The sequence below is a fragment of the Wyeomyia smithii genome, chromosome 2 (genome assembly GCF_029784165.1).
Source record: "Wyeomyia smithii strain HCP4-BCI-WySm-NY-G18 chromosome 2, ASM2978416v1, whole genome shotgun sequence".
Classification (NCBI taxonomy): Eukaryota; Metazoa; Arthropoda; class Insecta; order Diptera; family Culicidae; genus Wyeomyia; species Wyeomyia smithii.
This window is the reverse complement of record NC_073695.1, coordinates 65,267,487-65,283,093: the sequence shown is the minus strand read 5'-3', so window position 1 is coordinate 65,283,093 and position 15,607 is coordinate 65,267,487. Positions and strand designations below refer to the sequence as shown.

General features: G+C 38.8%; 1 protein-coding gene across 3 annotated transcripts in view; it reads left to right on the top strand.

Moving 5' to 3' along the window:
• LOC129725677 (calsyntenin-1) overlaps nt 1-15,607 on the top strand; it is a 374,057-nt gene that overhangs the window by 254,179 nt on the left and 104,271 nt on the right. For all 3 annotated transcript variants that reach the window (XM_055681743.1, XM_055681744.1, XM_055681745.1), the window contains exon 4: nt 15,325-15,443. In XM_055681743.1, coding sequence (XP_055537718.1) covers nt 15,325-15,443 — 119 coding nt within the window. The remainder of the gene's footprint in view (nt 1-15,324; nt 15,444-15,607) is intronic.

Below are 15,607 nucleotides of genomic sequence, written 5' to 3'. Positions count from 1 at the left end.
AGCACACATCCAGCGCGTGCGCGGTCTGCCTCGAAGTCGTCGGCCTCTAATCGGTTCTCTACTAAATATTATCTTTGCCGGTCGCTCATCCGCCATCCGTGCTACATGGCCAGCTCACTGTAACCTGCCGTGTTTCAACAGCATGACAATATCAGCGTGTTTGTATACTTCGTACAGCTCGTGATTCATGCGCCTGCGCCACACCCCGTTCTCTAGTTTGCCTCCGAGTATTGATCGCAGGATTCTACGCTCGAAGACCCCAAGCGCTCGTCGATCGGCCTCCTTCCACGTCCACGATTCATGTCTATAGAGCGCCACCGGGAGGATCAGAGTCCTATAGAGCGCAAATTTCGTACGGATCTGTAGGTTACGGGACCTAAGCTGGTTACGCAATCCGTAATAAGCCCTATTCGCCGCCGCAATCCGCCTCTTCACCTCGCGGCTCACCTCGTTGTCACATGTCACGAGAGTACCAAGATAAATAAATTCGTTGACCACTTCGAAAGTATCCCCATCCATCTCCACCACAGCACCAACACCCGTAGAACTACCACGCTCTCTGCCAGCCACCATGTACTTCGTTTTGGCAGTGTTTATGGTGAGTCCAATTCTCGCAGCTTCCCTTTTGAGAGCCGTAAAGGCCTCCTCAACTGCTCTACGGTTAACACCAATTATATCAATGTCGTCCGCAAAGCCCAGAAGCATGTGAGACTTAGTGATGATGGTGCCGCTCCTCTGCACACCTGCTCTTCGTATCGCACCTTCCAAAACTATGTTGAACAGCAAGTTCGAGAGCCCGTCACCTTGCTTCAGACCATCTAACGTCGCAAACGCGTCCGAAAATTCGCCCGCTGTTCTGACGCATGATGTGAAACCGTCGAGCGTCGCACGTATTAGTTTAATCAGTTTAGTTGGGAAACCATGTTCTAGCATTATTTGCCACAGCCCGTTGCGTTTCACTGTATCGTACGCCGCTCGAAAGTCTATAAACAGATGATGTGTCTGCAGGTTGTGTTCTCGAAACTTGTCGAGGATCTGTCTCAAGGTGAACATCTGGTCCGTTGTAGATCGCCCCACTCGAAAACCGCATTGGTATTCTCCAACAAAGGCTTCCTGCAACGGCCTCAGTCGCTGGAACAGGATACGGGAGAGAATTTTGTAAGCGGAATTGAGGAGGGTTATGTCTCGATAATTACTACACTCGAGTCTATGTCCCTTCTTGTAGATAGTGCATATGAGTCTTTCCAACCAGTCCGTAGGTAGTTGTTCCTCAGACCATACCCTTAGGATAATCTGGTGAATTGCACTACACAGCCGCTCACTCCCAACTTTGAAAAGTTCGGCCGGTAAGCCGTCCTTCCCAGCGGCTTTGTTGTTTTTTAGCTCTTTGCAAGCATTCTTCACATCGTCCAATGTTGGTGGGTCCACAGCTTGTCCCTCCTCCCCAATTTCTATCCTGTTCCCCTCGAAGACTCTCCTACCTTCCTCGCCGTTCAACACCACTTCGAAATGTTGCTTCCAACGCCTGGCCACCTGCGATTTATCGGTAATCAGGTTCCCCTTCCTGTCATTGCACATGGCAGGTACTGGCACGGTCCGGTTCCTGATTCCGTTGATCGTTCTATGAAAGCTCCTCGTGTCGTGCCGGGTGAAGCAATTCTCCGCCTCCGCGAGGACGCGATCGTAGTGCTCACTTTTCTTACGGCGATGTAGCCTCTTTTCGGCAGCTCTTGCCTCCCGGTATTTCTCCCGCATCTGACGCGTTACACGATTAGCTGCTACTAACGTGTTGGCGTAGGCTCGATTCTTCTCCTCCGTCACCTCTAGGCACTCAGCATCGAACCACCCACTACGCGTGGTTCCCGTTGTCATGCCTATCACTTCTCGCGCTGTTTCGCTGACCGCATCATGGATGTGCTTCCCCTGCTCGTTCAGGTCCCTTCAGCTGGTCCACCGATCCGTCTATCAACTTTCCTAGTATACTCTGCAGCAACTCCTTCCGCTGATAACCTCTGGATGTCCAGATGTATCTTCCTCGCCGATCTCGATTTAAATACATTGGACAACCGGGCGCGAATCTTGCCTACCACGAGTAGTGATCCGAGTCTATGTTTGGCCCTCGAAAGGACCGCACATCTATGACGTCTGAAAAGTGCCGGCCGTCGATCAGCATGTGGCCGATCTGGGAGCAGGCCTCTCCATTGGGGTGTCTCCAGGTGTGCTTCCGAATATTCAGACGTGCAAAATGGGTGCTACAGATGGCCATTCCCTTAGTCGCGGCGAAGTTCACTAGCCTCAAGCCGTTGTCGTTGGTGGTAGAATGAAGGCTTTCCCTACCAATAACGGGACGAAAGAACTCCTCTCGTCCGACTTGTGCGTTCGTATCTCCGATGACGATTTTTATATAGTGTTGTGGGTATTCTCCATACGTTTTCTCGAGGAGCTCAGTTGCTTTATTCAATCGATTCAGGAGAAAGTGAATTAGAAAAAAAAAAATCTGGAGACTCGGAAACTCTCCTCGAAAAACCTTCTACCTTATATACAAGAAAACGAACGAAATAAAAGTTAGAAAAATTAGAACGTTTTGATTAGTACTGAAATTATGAAAATTCAAAATAAGAACAAATTCTTATTTTCAACATAAAAAATAATTCTCATTGAATAGCAGCTATACATTTTAACAGAACAATTCTAGGCTATATCTCATAGCATGTTTACTCATCGTTCAGTTACACAGCTGTTTGTTATTTATTTCACCGTCTTGCACAACACTAGAAAGAAGTTGATAAAATATTGCTCTCTTCACCCACAAACACCGTCATCCAGTCGTTGTCGTGCCTCTTTTTTTTTTTTTGTTCAAGCTATTTTCGTCGTGTCCCCAGTGGCAACCTCCCCCATGCAAATGTGTGTTTCGATCAACCGACAGCGGCCATCGATGAATTTTTAAACAGCCCCATATAGAAGATCAATTTAGTTTAGTTACACTGACATGCGTCACCTGTCACTGTGGAATCAAATCACCAGAGCGGATGCCACCGCACCATTGCGTCTAGTGGTGCTCCGAAAATGGAAAACCACGCTTTGCTTGATGATGGGGTATTCTATACCGACATGTCGGTATAGAATTTCCTAAATAGATGCAAGCAGTGAGAAAGCAGAATAAAAAACACACACACGGCTCTAAACATCACAAAAAGCCTGAAGGGGGAAAAACTTTCCAAACTAATTTTGCATGATGATTTTAAAGGTTGCTCTTTCACTGGGACAATGGCTGGCGCTGAAAGCATTTTAACGAACCATTTCAATAGAACGGAAAATTGTGTACCGGCTTACCTGCAATAGGAAAAACATGTACGCGTTCTGTTCGAAAGTCGGGCATTTCGTTTTGTAACGAATTTCCCCGATCAAATTAGAGCCGCATAATCGCTTTCGAATTGATTGCGATGAAAAATTAACACATCATAAAAGCGAAGGGCAAATAGGAGGGGGAATCATTTACATATCATTACTGGTAATTATCTTACCCGAACAAGTGTCATATTCGTCGAAAGTGCGCGAGCGGAAAGGCATGTAAACAGTCGTTGATTGGGGATTGCATATGATATGGCGTACCCCGAAAACAATTATGCAATAAAATGCTTTACAAATTGCTGCTATAAGGCTGGTTAAATAGACGAGAATGCATAACCGTTGCGTTCAATCAATGTAATGACTGATTAATTATTTTATAACGAGTCTAGCTTGGAAATTGTAGCACTTTAGTTAATGTTCCATTAGGTTAAAAAAAAACATAAAAATTTATATTATTTTAAATAGAAATTGTAATTATTATTCAAAAAAAAAAATTAAATAATTTTGCCAATTTTCGGAATATTGTGGATTTAAATTTATTCAAGTAATAATTAAAAAAAATGGAATCGTTTAAGTAAAGTAAAATAATATTTTTGAAGCATATTAAAAGAATCGTTTCGAAACCATTCTAGTTTTTTCACGCAACAATTTACAATCATAAACGGATCATTTTGAAAATGTTGTGTAACGTAATCAGTTCATTCTTGGGTCCATTCAGAATGCATTCTACGGAAAAAAAAACCTCAAAATAATTCAATAAAACTGCCGTAAATTAATTATTCTGTCTAACAAAGGCTCAAGGGTTGCAGTACACAACCCCTTTTAGAAGTTTGGCTGATACTTCCAGGTGCTAGACAATTTCCTACGTGAGAGTTACCACCATTCGCTTGAATCACATCTTTTTGAGCATCAATTTTACGTCCACGATCTAAATTATATCTCTAGTTCGTACACATCACTACAAGATAAATCCCAACGAGTTGCCTCCGTTAAGAGAAAACCGCTGTAACCTGGACCATGACTATGATAGCAGAAGCACACCAACCTCCAATTCAACGGAACCGGCTAGTAAGTAGGAGTTTTGCGCTACAAAGTTTATTTTCAACAACGTGTTGTAATTCTCGGTACTAGCGATAATGCTGTGATTCATGACCTGAATGTGTCGCCGTAGAATAGCACTATTTTGTCGTCTGAGAACCAAGCCAGCCGCACCGGATTTAAGGGAATGTGTGAATGCACAGTAGAACAGATACGGTTCCACTGAAAGCGCCGATTCCTGTGGTTTCCAGTCATCCAGTTAGAAATTCTAATAGATCTATGCCGACTCCTACCCAAACGCCAATGTCCCATCCAGAACCGTTCGCTAATGTACTAATGAGAAACTCCTTCCGGAGAAGCTTCATGCCGGACACAATCTGCATCCGCAGTGCGCTCTCGAACAAGCTTGCTGTTGCTTCAACTACAACCACTGAACCAGCAACGGATAACATATCCCCTGTGAATAACCCCAACCTTTATGCTAAGTGGCCGATCCTCCCCCATTGTCATAAATCTACACTGCTGGTGAATTTTTCCCTGAATGGGAAGTCTATGAAATCAGTGCAAAAAATATGAATATTTCATGAACCACAGTTTGATTCAATCAGCAACTGTGTGTCGTGGAAGAGTGGTCACCAGCCGAGCTGCTTCCGAGCGGGCACCTAAATGCGTCACATTCCGGTTGAAATGTACATGGAACGAGGCTAGGCTAGGATAGAAGGATTTGCTTCGACGAATAAGCAGCCTGGAACGCGAGTGTATAAATAATTAATTGATGATTGTGCATGGCTCCGGCCATCAACTATGGTAACGATGAGTGTGATTTCGGACCTCCAACCAAATGCTGGACAACCAACGAATGCCTAGTAGCAAAAGTTTCAAGGTTCGCCTGGTCGGTCTGTGGGTCTGTGCACAGTTCGGAGAAATTATAATGGAAAAGCAGAGGTTTTTTTTGTTGATAGCGACTGAACGTGCTTTACACTCGAGGAAAAAAACACATTCACTAGATTCCTTTTCGTATCGGTTTGTGAGAGCACAAGTTACTTACAGTACAAATGAACATTTGAAGGTTGTGGTAGTTAAAATCATTCCATAACTTTTTTCACGGTGCAGAATACTGTTGCAGTTCTACGAACCTTGTCGATATATGCTCTCCGTGCTTGTATTCACAAAGGTAATGAATATTGTGAGCCGACAATGGAAATTCTGTGAACCGTATTACCGAAACTCATGAAAAGACTATCTGCTTTTGTATTAGCAAATTTCTTCTATTTTTCACAAGAAACATCCATTTTTCGGAAAACGGCAAGCATTGATGTTATTTTGTTTCATGAAATGTTAGACTACTAGTTCGTAGAAATATGATTGGTTTCCAAATTTGTACCGCATGGGGTTCATAAATTTAAAATCAGGTATTTTTTTAGGGAAAAAAAACACAACAAAAAGATCCCATATTCGAGTCTATTTGAGCTAGTGAAAGGATCTTGCTAAATATGTACCAGTACATATTAAAAAAATATGAGAGGACGGCAGAATACGGCGGCGAACATAAGTGCACGGAAGCTCTACATCCGGGGCTCCAGTTCGTCACCGCTCATCATAAATTCGAAGTTTCCGAGGACGTTAGAAAGCAGAAGGTGTCAAAGTTTGCCAAAAAGTACATGGTTTGGCAAGCAATTTGCCCGTGTGTAAAGCGGCGAATATGAAAATAAAGCTCTGTCTGTCGGCCTATTTGTCTGCTTGTATGATTTTTATAGACTTTTGATTGAATGGTGTGTTACTGGAATTACTAAATGTATGTAGGTGTTTTTGGGGTCGGGAAGGGTTCTTACAGAAATTTCTGCAAAACTCGAGACTTAATCAATCAAATGGAACCAAACTTGGCATGAAAAGAAGCGTTTCTATGATAGTTTGATATACAAATTCTGTATAGTTTTTTGCATAACTCGAAAATTAATAAAGCAAATGGAAATAAAAAAGTTGGAATGTGAGGATTTTAGAATACAAGAAATGTTTCTATGATGGTTTGATACTTCTCCATACTCTGGAATGGGGAGGGGGGTCTTACACAAAATAATCACATATTTCAACCAACGTTTCACAGCTTATAAAGATAAAAATGATGAATCGAACCCAGACACCATTTTTAAATTCAAGGTGACCTCTTTCAGTTTATGTTAACCGACCCAAGATGACCAAATACCATCAGAAATGGGTATTTCCGAATCCAGAATAATGTCGAGAGCTCAGAAATTGACTCCATAAGCCATTTTGAAATTCGAAATAGCAACTTCTGGATTCCACAGGTCATTCATATTGAGCCTAAGAGAACGAAGCTTTTCTCGCGATTTGGCTCTATGATTTTTTTTCGATTATCGTAACCCGCTTGTGATCCCAATTTGCTTTGATGATCGCTTTCTCCCATTTACCGAGTTCAACTTTTGAAGCGCTCGGTGAGACTCCACAGGAAGATTCGTGATCAACAAAGTTAGTGGATGTTCCTTGTCTGGCTAGTGAGTCAGCATTCTCTTTTCCTTCGATCCCATAATGATTAGGAACCCAGTATAAATTAACCTGCACTTTTAGTGCTGCCTGACTATCGCAAAAAATACAGATATTTGCGTGTCGGTAATTTCTTTCCAGACACGTATTCGCACATTTTTCCGTCTGGAATACTGTTGACCAATGTCTCATGGGGGAAAATTTATTAATTCCTGGCCCTGAGAATCCCGCTACCATGGAATCGTTCATTTAAGAACCGTCTGTGTGGAAGTCGTTACGAATTCTGGACTCACTTTGTTCCCAACTTACTCGTTCTGAACCTTGGATTCTTTAGAGAATTTCAAAGCTTGCTTTCTTTTCCACCCAATAATCGCTGCTTTTTATTAGATTATTTATTTGGAAATCTTCAAGGATTTTAAGGTTTCCTGTTGAATCTCCTTCTTTTCGTTTCAGCATCAGAGCACTTTTTCCGTCTCTGGTTAAACCAGGTGAAGTATTACATCTAAGGCTTTTGATGGAGTACTTCTCATAGCTTCACAAATCGATGCACAGGCCAATCTTTAGATTTAACCAAGCTTAGTTTGAGTGGATGTTTTAATCATGGGTAATTCATAACAAATGTTTTTCTGAATATCGTCCAGAATCGTGTCAACTTGCAATCCTGGAGGCAAAAAAATGCCGATAATTTGCAAAGTATTATATTTCAGGGATTAAACCGTCATACCACAGAAAGGCTGTTGGGGCCACGCACAAATGTGTGTAGTTGAAATTGAAAGAAATATATGAATTATAATTTCTAGAACCGAGTTAAACCAACAAACGAAAAGAATATTGTCGAGGCCACGCACAAATGTGGGTGATTTGTCTAATAATTTAAAAGTGTACTAAATCCTACGATTTGAAACCGGCCTAAATTACCGGTAAATATGCTTTGGGGGCTAGGCACTTGTGTGCGTGGTTTGTATCTCCAACCACTGTGCAAATGCTTTGAGAATTATGGTTCACATTAGCCCTTCGTATTGTTGCTCTGAATTTTGCGAAACGCAGTTGTATTAGTATGAAAATTACACTTTTTTTTGTTTGAGGGAAAATATGTGGGATGAATATTCAAGCAAGCTGCGAATAAATAAGCAAACTAGTAGAGCTGTTCAAAACATGCGACCTGCATCTTTTTCAAACTCAATATTTTGTAAATTAAAATTTGCGTACGACTTAATGATGAAAAGAATGATTTTTTCAATGTGAACTATCTGTGCAATTATATAAAAAATTGTGTATTTTATGATGCGTCCCTGTTTTGCACATGTGTCCCTGGACCCAAAAGTATCTTTACTGTTGATTTGAGCTTGTTGCAAATTGTGGGCCTTAATGCACTCTTGGTATTTACTAAACAAATCACTTAATCTACGTGGTCCCAACTCTTACTGTAAGTGGGTTTAACTCGGTTCTAGAAATACGAAAAAAATCACTATTGTATGTCTTTCAAGTAATCAACACACATTTGTGCGCGGACCCAACAGCATTCCTACTGTTTGTTGGTTTAACTCGTATAACATTTTGCATTTCACTATACCACATACACCTTAGTCCCAAAAGCGTTCTATTGTCTTTATATGAAATTCAAGTCTGGAAAATTGATAATTTTGTGTTAAAGTGAACCTCATACATTTGTGCGCGGCCTCATCAACATGATAACTGTCTGTTGGTTTAAGCCGGTACCAAATACAAATATGTGCTCTCCAATCAGTTGACTGAATAGAGAATAAACTAAATCAAGTTAACTCCTGATCCAACCCAGCGAAAAGAAATGCACCGAGCGATGACAGTTCTTTGATGACATTCGAGAGCATTCCTCTATTACAGTAGTGGTATTGGTAAAATAAAGACAACCAACACAAAAAAAAGTTTTACGGCTACAAAGGTGTTGCTGTCTAATTCCCCATACACGAATGATTTTTTCTTTGTCGTTCACTTCATTCCCATGTTGACGACGGCATGTATGGTAGTACAGTTCGGACTCGGTTATATATATTCTCCGGTTTTTTACATTATTTTACATAAAAAATTTGTTGTTTTTGAAATTTAACTTTATTGTTAACTGATCCCCCTAAAAGTCAGAAAACACATTTCTTACAAAAAATAGATATATTGTAGCTATTCCTAATATGGTTGTTCTCTTACGACATATTAGCTCTAGACCAGTCATATTGGCAATTCAAAAAAAAATGTTTGCTATTACAGACTCCGTTCAATTTTGGCACGTTCCGTTTCTGGCACGGTTCAATTTTGGCAACATTAAAACTTTGGACGTGTTGGCAACCATCCAAGCGTTGAATTGAATTTTCGCTTCAGTCCGGTAGGCATCGCACAACACTGTTCGGATTGGTTATAGAATTGGCTATTAAATTTTCTCTTTAGTCCTGAAGGCATCATAAAAATTTTAAATTCGGACGTGTTGCCAAAATCTAACATTGCCTGTATATATATAATCGAGTTTATAATCATATATAATTGAGGCTTTATATAATCAAGTCCGACCTGTATATGACATTTGGTGTGCGATACATACATCCTTCAGTACACAACCGAGTGTGCATTTCTTTGCACGAAGGCTGTCGGTAAGGTGCCGAGTAGTCTGTATTTTACTCCTTACGCCTATTTTTCCCACGAGCAATTCCATAAAAAATGGGCAACCAATTTAATCGACCATCTTTTATTTGGCGCTAACTTTGCAGAGAAGTTTCTATGGGCAAAAGATGCCATATTGTGCTAATGGTTTAATTTTATGGAACACGACTCATTTTTGAAAAGCTATTCAAGAATGCTTCTTTGGTGAGATACCGATGATTAGAAATATTTTTAACCCTTTTCCGCTCATGGTGACTCTAAAGCACCAAGAATTATAATCATCATATCTTGACATTAAATAATTTATTGTGCTTACGATTGTTCCATAAACTTTTATATTCTGCCTCAGAGCATCACTGGGCATTTTCTTCAAAATGCTACAGTTGACAGTAATTTTAGTTAGTCTACAAAGTGTTCAGTTTGAATTTTCTCGTGAAGCTATAAATTTTAATGATAAATCTTGTGAGCGGGAGAGGGTTGAAGCCAAAACGGTTTGTTTGATTGGTGTGACGTCTTCGGCAAAGTTGTAGATAATATTTCCATCTTTTACACTTTCAAAAGATTTTTTTTTGTTGAAAAGCGGTTAAAAAATTAAAATTATTACCTATAAAAGCTCATTTTTTAACTTTAATTATTTTCATATAAAACTATGAAAGATTACCTAAACATTGAAAACTGTCCGATCACGGAGAAATCAAGAAAAATAAGTTATAAATAAAAAAAATTTTTTTTTTCACTGTCCGATCACGAAAAAAGGAAAAAAAAAAGTTATAGGTATTTTGAAAAATATAAATGATTTTTTTTTTTCGCAAAGCATATTTTTTTTAGAAAAAAAAATTTCTGCAACTTTGTCAAGGACACTACGCCAGTCAAAAAAATCGTTATGAAAAAAATCAGATTTTTAAAAATTATCTTTTTTAGACAATCAATTTTCGATTGTTCTCTTAACTTTGTTCAAAAATAAATCGTTTTTAGAGCGTATATTTCTTATTGTTTTCGAAATACAAAATTTCAATCTTCAACTTTGCCGACGACGTCACACCGATCAAACAAACCGTTTTAGCTCTGAAAATATTTGCAATCATCAGTACTTTCCTGAATTAGCATTATGGAATAGCTTCTTAAAAAAGGTTGGTGTTCCAAAACATTAAACCAATAGCACAAAACGGCATCTTTGGTCCATAGAAACATCTATGTGAAATTTCAGCAAAATCACAATTGAAATGACAATAAAAAAATTTAAACTGAGACATTTTTTGTGGAACTGTTCCCACAGCCTTTCAAAACAGCCGTCACATGACATCCGACATTGGCAGATAAGAAAGGGGAAATGTCTTCGGTGAATCTGGACTGAAATGCGCTGTTTGTGTAGTGCTGACACGAGCGTCTATGAGAAAAAACAGCTTCTTGTTTCTTCTACATTCGCAACTTCGAAGACATCTTCCAAATAATGCCGAATCGACACACGAAGTACATTTTTCGTTTCCTTTTGTGATGCTCTGTTGTCAAAACGTTCTCAATGTGGTTACCCGACTGCTGGCGTGGAAGGCTATCGCAAACATACAGCAACAGAAAAAGTATTCTGAGAAGACAGTACAAAAGGCTGAACTTTTGAAATGCTTTTTTTCTCCACCTGATACCAAAGACGTGGCTGGCACTTCTATTGATTCTTCAAAAAGTATTGAGTCACTAAAACGTGTTCAGTGAGAATGGTTGGTAACTTTGGGCCGCATTCAGGTGATTCCTTGCGCAATTTCACTGATTTCGATAATTCTTAGAGTAGCTTGTAGCCAGTCTAAGCTACACTAAAAGTTGTAAGATGAATATTGTAGCATTTATAGCACAAAAATTGGAACAGTGCTTTAAATAGTGAGACAAGTATGGGAGGTTTGTGAAAAACATTGGACAGATTTCTTCGAGTGTACTGTACTGCTGATCGATCCTCTAAGTGCAGGTGAAAGTAATTTGATCATTCCATCGATGATTTAATGGAAATTTGATGTTTAAACCATATATTCTCCGCGAACGTTAGCTCAACGAGATGAATTTGGAAATAAATATCCTTATTAAAAAAACACTGCAAGCAAGAAGATATTTTGTTAGGGAATTGGAATTATGTTGTCCATTGATGTGACCTTTTTTAATAGATATATTTTTTAAATTTAATTTACTGTATCATAAGATGTAGTTTATATAAGCCATGAAAGCAATTTCAAAAAAATATCCAAAATTGAATATATTTTATTGTCAATATTGATATGGCTGACACATTGCACAGTTGTTTCTATGGACTATAGACGTTATTTTACGCTATTGATAGATTTTTTCAAATAACGACTTTGTGAATTTGTGAAAGAGGTTTATGTAATATATAGGTATTGATGATTACTAATATTATTCATTTGATTGGTGTGACATCTTAGGCAAGGTGTAGTTAATAGTTATGCCTGTCCATAATGAAATGTACGCTGTAAAAAATGTTTAAAAATTAAAAATGATTTTCTAAAATAGCTCATTTCATAAAAATCTATTTTCATGAAAACTACAAAAGTTAAACTCTGGTGGTTATCCGACAATTTCCATAAACCTAATTTTTTTATCTGAGCCAATATGATTTGTTGGGTTTATGTGATGTCTTCAGCAAAGTTGTAGATAGTATTTTTGTCGTTCTATAAAAAATATGCACTGTTAGACAAAAAAGTTTCTGTTTGAAAACAGCAGTTAATAAAATCATTGTCAATTGAGTAACTCAAAAAAACCACGATGATTTCTTTTGATCACTTAGAACTTATTGAAACTTGGAGAAATGAAAACTAAAAAAATTATATTTTTTATAATAATTTTTTTTGTTTACATTTTTACAGTGTGTATTTTTATTTTTGTAAAGACAAAATTATTTTCTACAACTTTGCGGAAGATACTATACCGATCAAACTAACCGTTTAGATGCTAGCAACGCAGGAGATAATCTTAAAACTTGATGTCCCGGCTTTTGTGCTGACATCAAAGTTCAATGTGTGGCCGTGAGCGATCCGCGTGAAATATTTCATCGTAGAATGACAGCTCATTACAATGATGAAAATCTAATATATTTAAAGGGGAGCTGCATGCGTGGGAAGTGAAAATTTAGGAGAGTTGGCTGTAATATAGTAAGAAATTTTTTCGCAGCTTTGCTCCCAACAGAATACTGTTGTTGGTCTAAATGTAGAAAATGCGCACCCAAAACCAGAAGCAGGCTATTTACGGTTGAAGCATTACAACTTGACCTTCAAGCAATGAATATATTGCCTTTGATTTTGTCAGCTGCTTAGTCTATGGAAAATCTCTTGTTTATCAGTTGGTAGGATTCCTACAAATCCAATATAATGATTCCAGCGAAAATGTACTGTTAATTGATGAGCTTCACTTCGTTTGTGGTTTCAATGCAATTACCATACCATACATTGAGTAGCACAAATCGCACAAATCCTTCCGTTTAATTAGCTAATGAAGTACTCAGATCGCCAGCTCCAAGCAGCAAATGATAAACAGCTTTATTCGTACAACCAATTAATACGGCTATTGCTATAATTTACAAATATGCTGCACTTGACACACTTTCCCAGCAAACCCTGCGAAAGTGGTGGCTCTGCGATGATGTAAATTCAGGTGTTCGAGTACACTTATCTTCAATCAGCTTCTCAGTGTGTTGTTTTGTCCTGTGCGGGGTGTGATATTGACAATGCATGCTTTTTTCGAAAGTGTTTTTATGAAAAATAACCATTCTTTTAAACTGTTCAATTTCACCCAAAACCAGTCGTGTGGAAACTGATTCTACAACCGTACTCGCTTGAGTAACTGCGGTACCGATTCAACTTCCCACGAAATCAGATCGAGTATCGAAAAACCAACCACTGAATTAAAAATTCAAAGACGTCAGTCGACCTTCGCCTAATTCCTAACCTAATTAATTAGGAGTAGATTCCGCGTAAGTGCCAAACCGAGCCGAGTGTATCACCCGTAATGGAAATTCGCACGAAAAACCACGAAAGACACGGTCGACGATAAGTCTAGGTCTAGTCTAATCAAGAGTTTGATTAAGTAGCAACTTGAGAGAACTGAGTGGTGAAAAATTTTAATTTCAAAGATTGTTTATTAAAATGTAAATCCTCGCACGAGGAGTGGTTCTTGGAGCGAGAGGTTCTTATCCGAAGATGATGATACCGTGCCTGCGCTTGTTACGCAATCAAGCCATGTTGGTGTGGAGTGACTGCATAGCGAAGACGATAGAATGCATGCAAATTAACCTCACCATACAAATCACCCACAATGCAGAATTTACACTATTGCCACTTCCGGTGGTAGTGCTTGTGTGTATAATGCTAATTAACCAGCACATGATAGCGTTACTCTTCCCTTCGAACGGTGCTAACGATGACGAAGATGATACTGAACTGATCCCAATGATGATGGTGATGGTGATGGTAATGATTATGATGATAATTATATTGCTGATGATGGTGAGCCCAGTAACTTGATGTAAATCTGTGCAACGCGCACCAACAAAATTATCCCTATAGATTCTACAAAGGCACTCTGTTGGCGTTGTGATGTTCGATTCAATGCTAATTTACCACTGAGCAAATCAGGATATTGCTTGCAAAGAGCCGGGTTACTTTCAATTAGTATGAAAATTTGCGAATCGTGCCTAATACCGGAATGAACGTCGGAATGGTTGTAATAGATTTCCGCGGTGTAATCCGAGAGATTGCGAAAATGTTCATTGATCGCTTTGCACAAATATTAGAAACGTTACGATACGAAAGTTTGTTTTGGTTGCATATTTAACCCTCTAGTGCCCAAGTTTATTTCTAGACGGGCTTCGGTCAAATCATTATGAATCATTATAAACACTTTTTAAGTATCTATTGAAGCTTTTTAAAGGTTTGACTGAAGCCCGCCAAATGGCGGCATTGGGCACTAGAGGGTTAAGTTTGCAGTTTATAGGAATACATTTCATTCTGCGACGGAAAATTGTTGGTACACTACCATAGTAGAACCTTTTGTAGGTATTTATCCACTTATACTTTTGGTCAACATTTTTGGTTTTAACTACAATTCCTGACAACATCTTCGTGAATCAAATGAAATTACATAGTATGAATCTTTTGAAGAAATCGAATAACGGTTGCGGGCTTTTCAATATGCTAATTTACAAGATTACTCTATAAATGAATTTTCCCTGCCACACCTTAAATTTATTGATGTTCAAGCAAGCTTCAGTGAACCGCATGAAATGTTTATTTATTCCTGTCAACTTCCACAGATTAACTTATTCCTGTTCTCGATTGTAAAAGACAATGATTCACTGAACCAAAAAGTCAACCAATATTTTTATTTTTTTTTTCCATTCACGGACATGATCACCTGTTTGCTGATGAAAGGTATTCAATTTTGTTTGCTTTTATTCTCGCGCAAACTGTTTTTTTTTTTGGAAGTTAATAACGGTTTCGAATAAAAACTAAATAAACCTGCTCTTAAAAAAATCGAACCCAATCACGCGTTATGGCGAAATAGCATATTTATTAAAATTGTTGGAGGCATATTGTTCAGGCAAATATTTTCAGCTTTTAAATGGAATCAATATTCATGCTATACCCTCTCATCTAAGGCCAAATTTAGTTGCTTACTGTTTAAAAAAAATGTGCATTCAATTTTCCCCCCCAATTTTCAAATGCTTCCACAGTTCGGGACGAGCCAAACCACACCGATGGTAATGGTAAATTTAATCATTTTTATTTTTTTCCCTCTCTTCCACCTCCGCAGATCGAGCTAGTCAACGAGCTGGGAATTCTGAAAGCAAAAAAGTCACTAAATTGTGAAAAGCGCAAAAACTACAAATTCGACATCACGGCGGTGTTTTGTGACGGATCGCACTCGAAAAGGTAAATAGAGCAAGTTTGTTCATGTGAATTTGTTTTTGTTTCGCATGAACACACACACACACACGCATACACTAACACGCTCGTAAGCACACTTGTAGAGGACAGTTTTTGTTTAGCAGATGATGAATAACGAGAGAGTGAGTTTGTTTTTATGATCCTTTTGG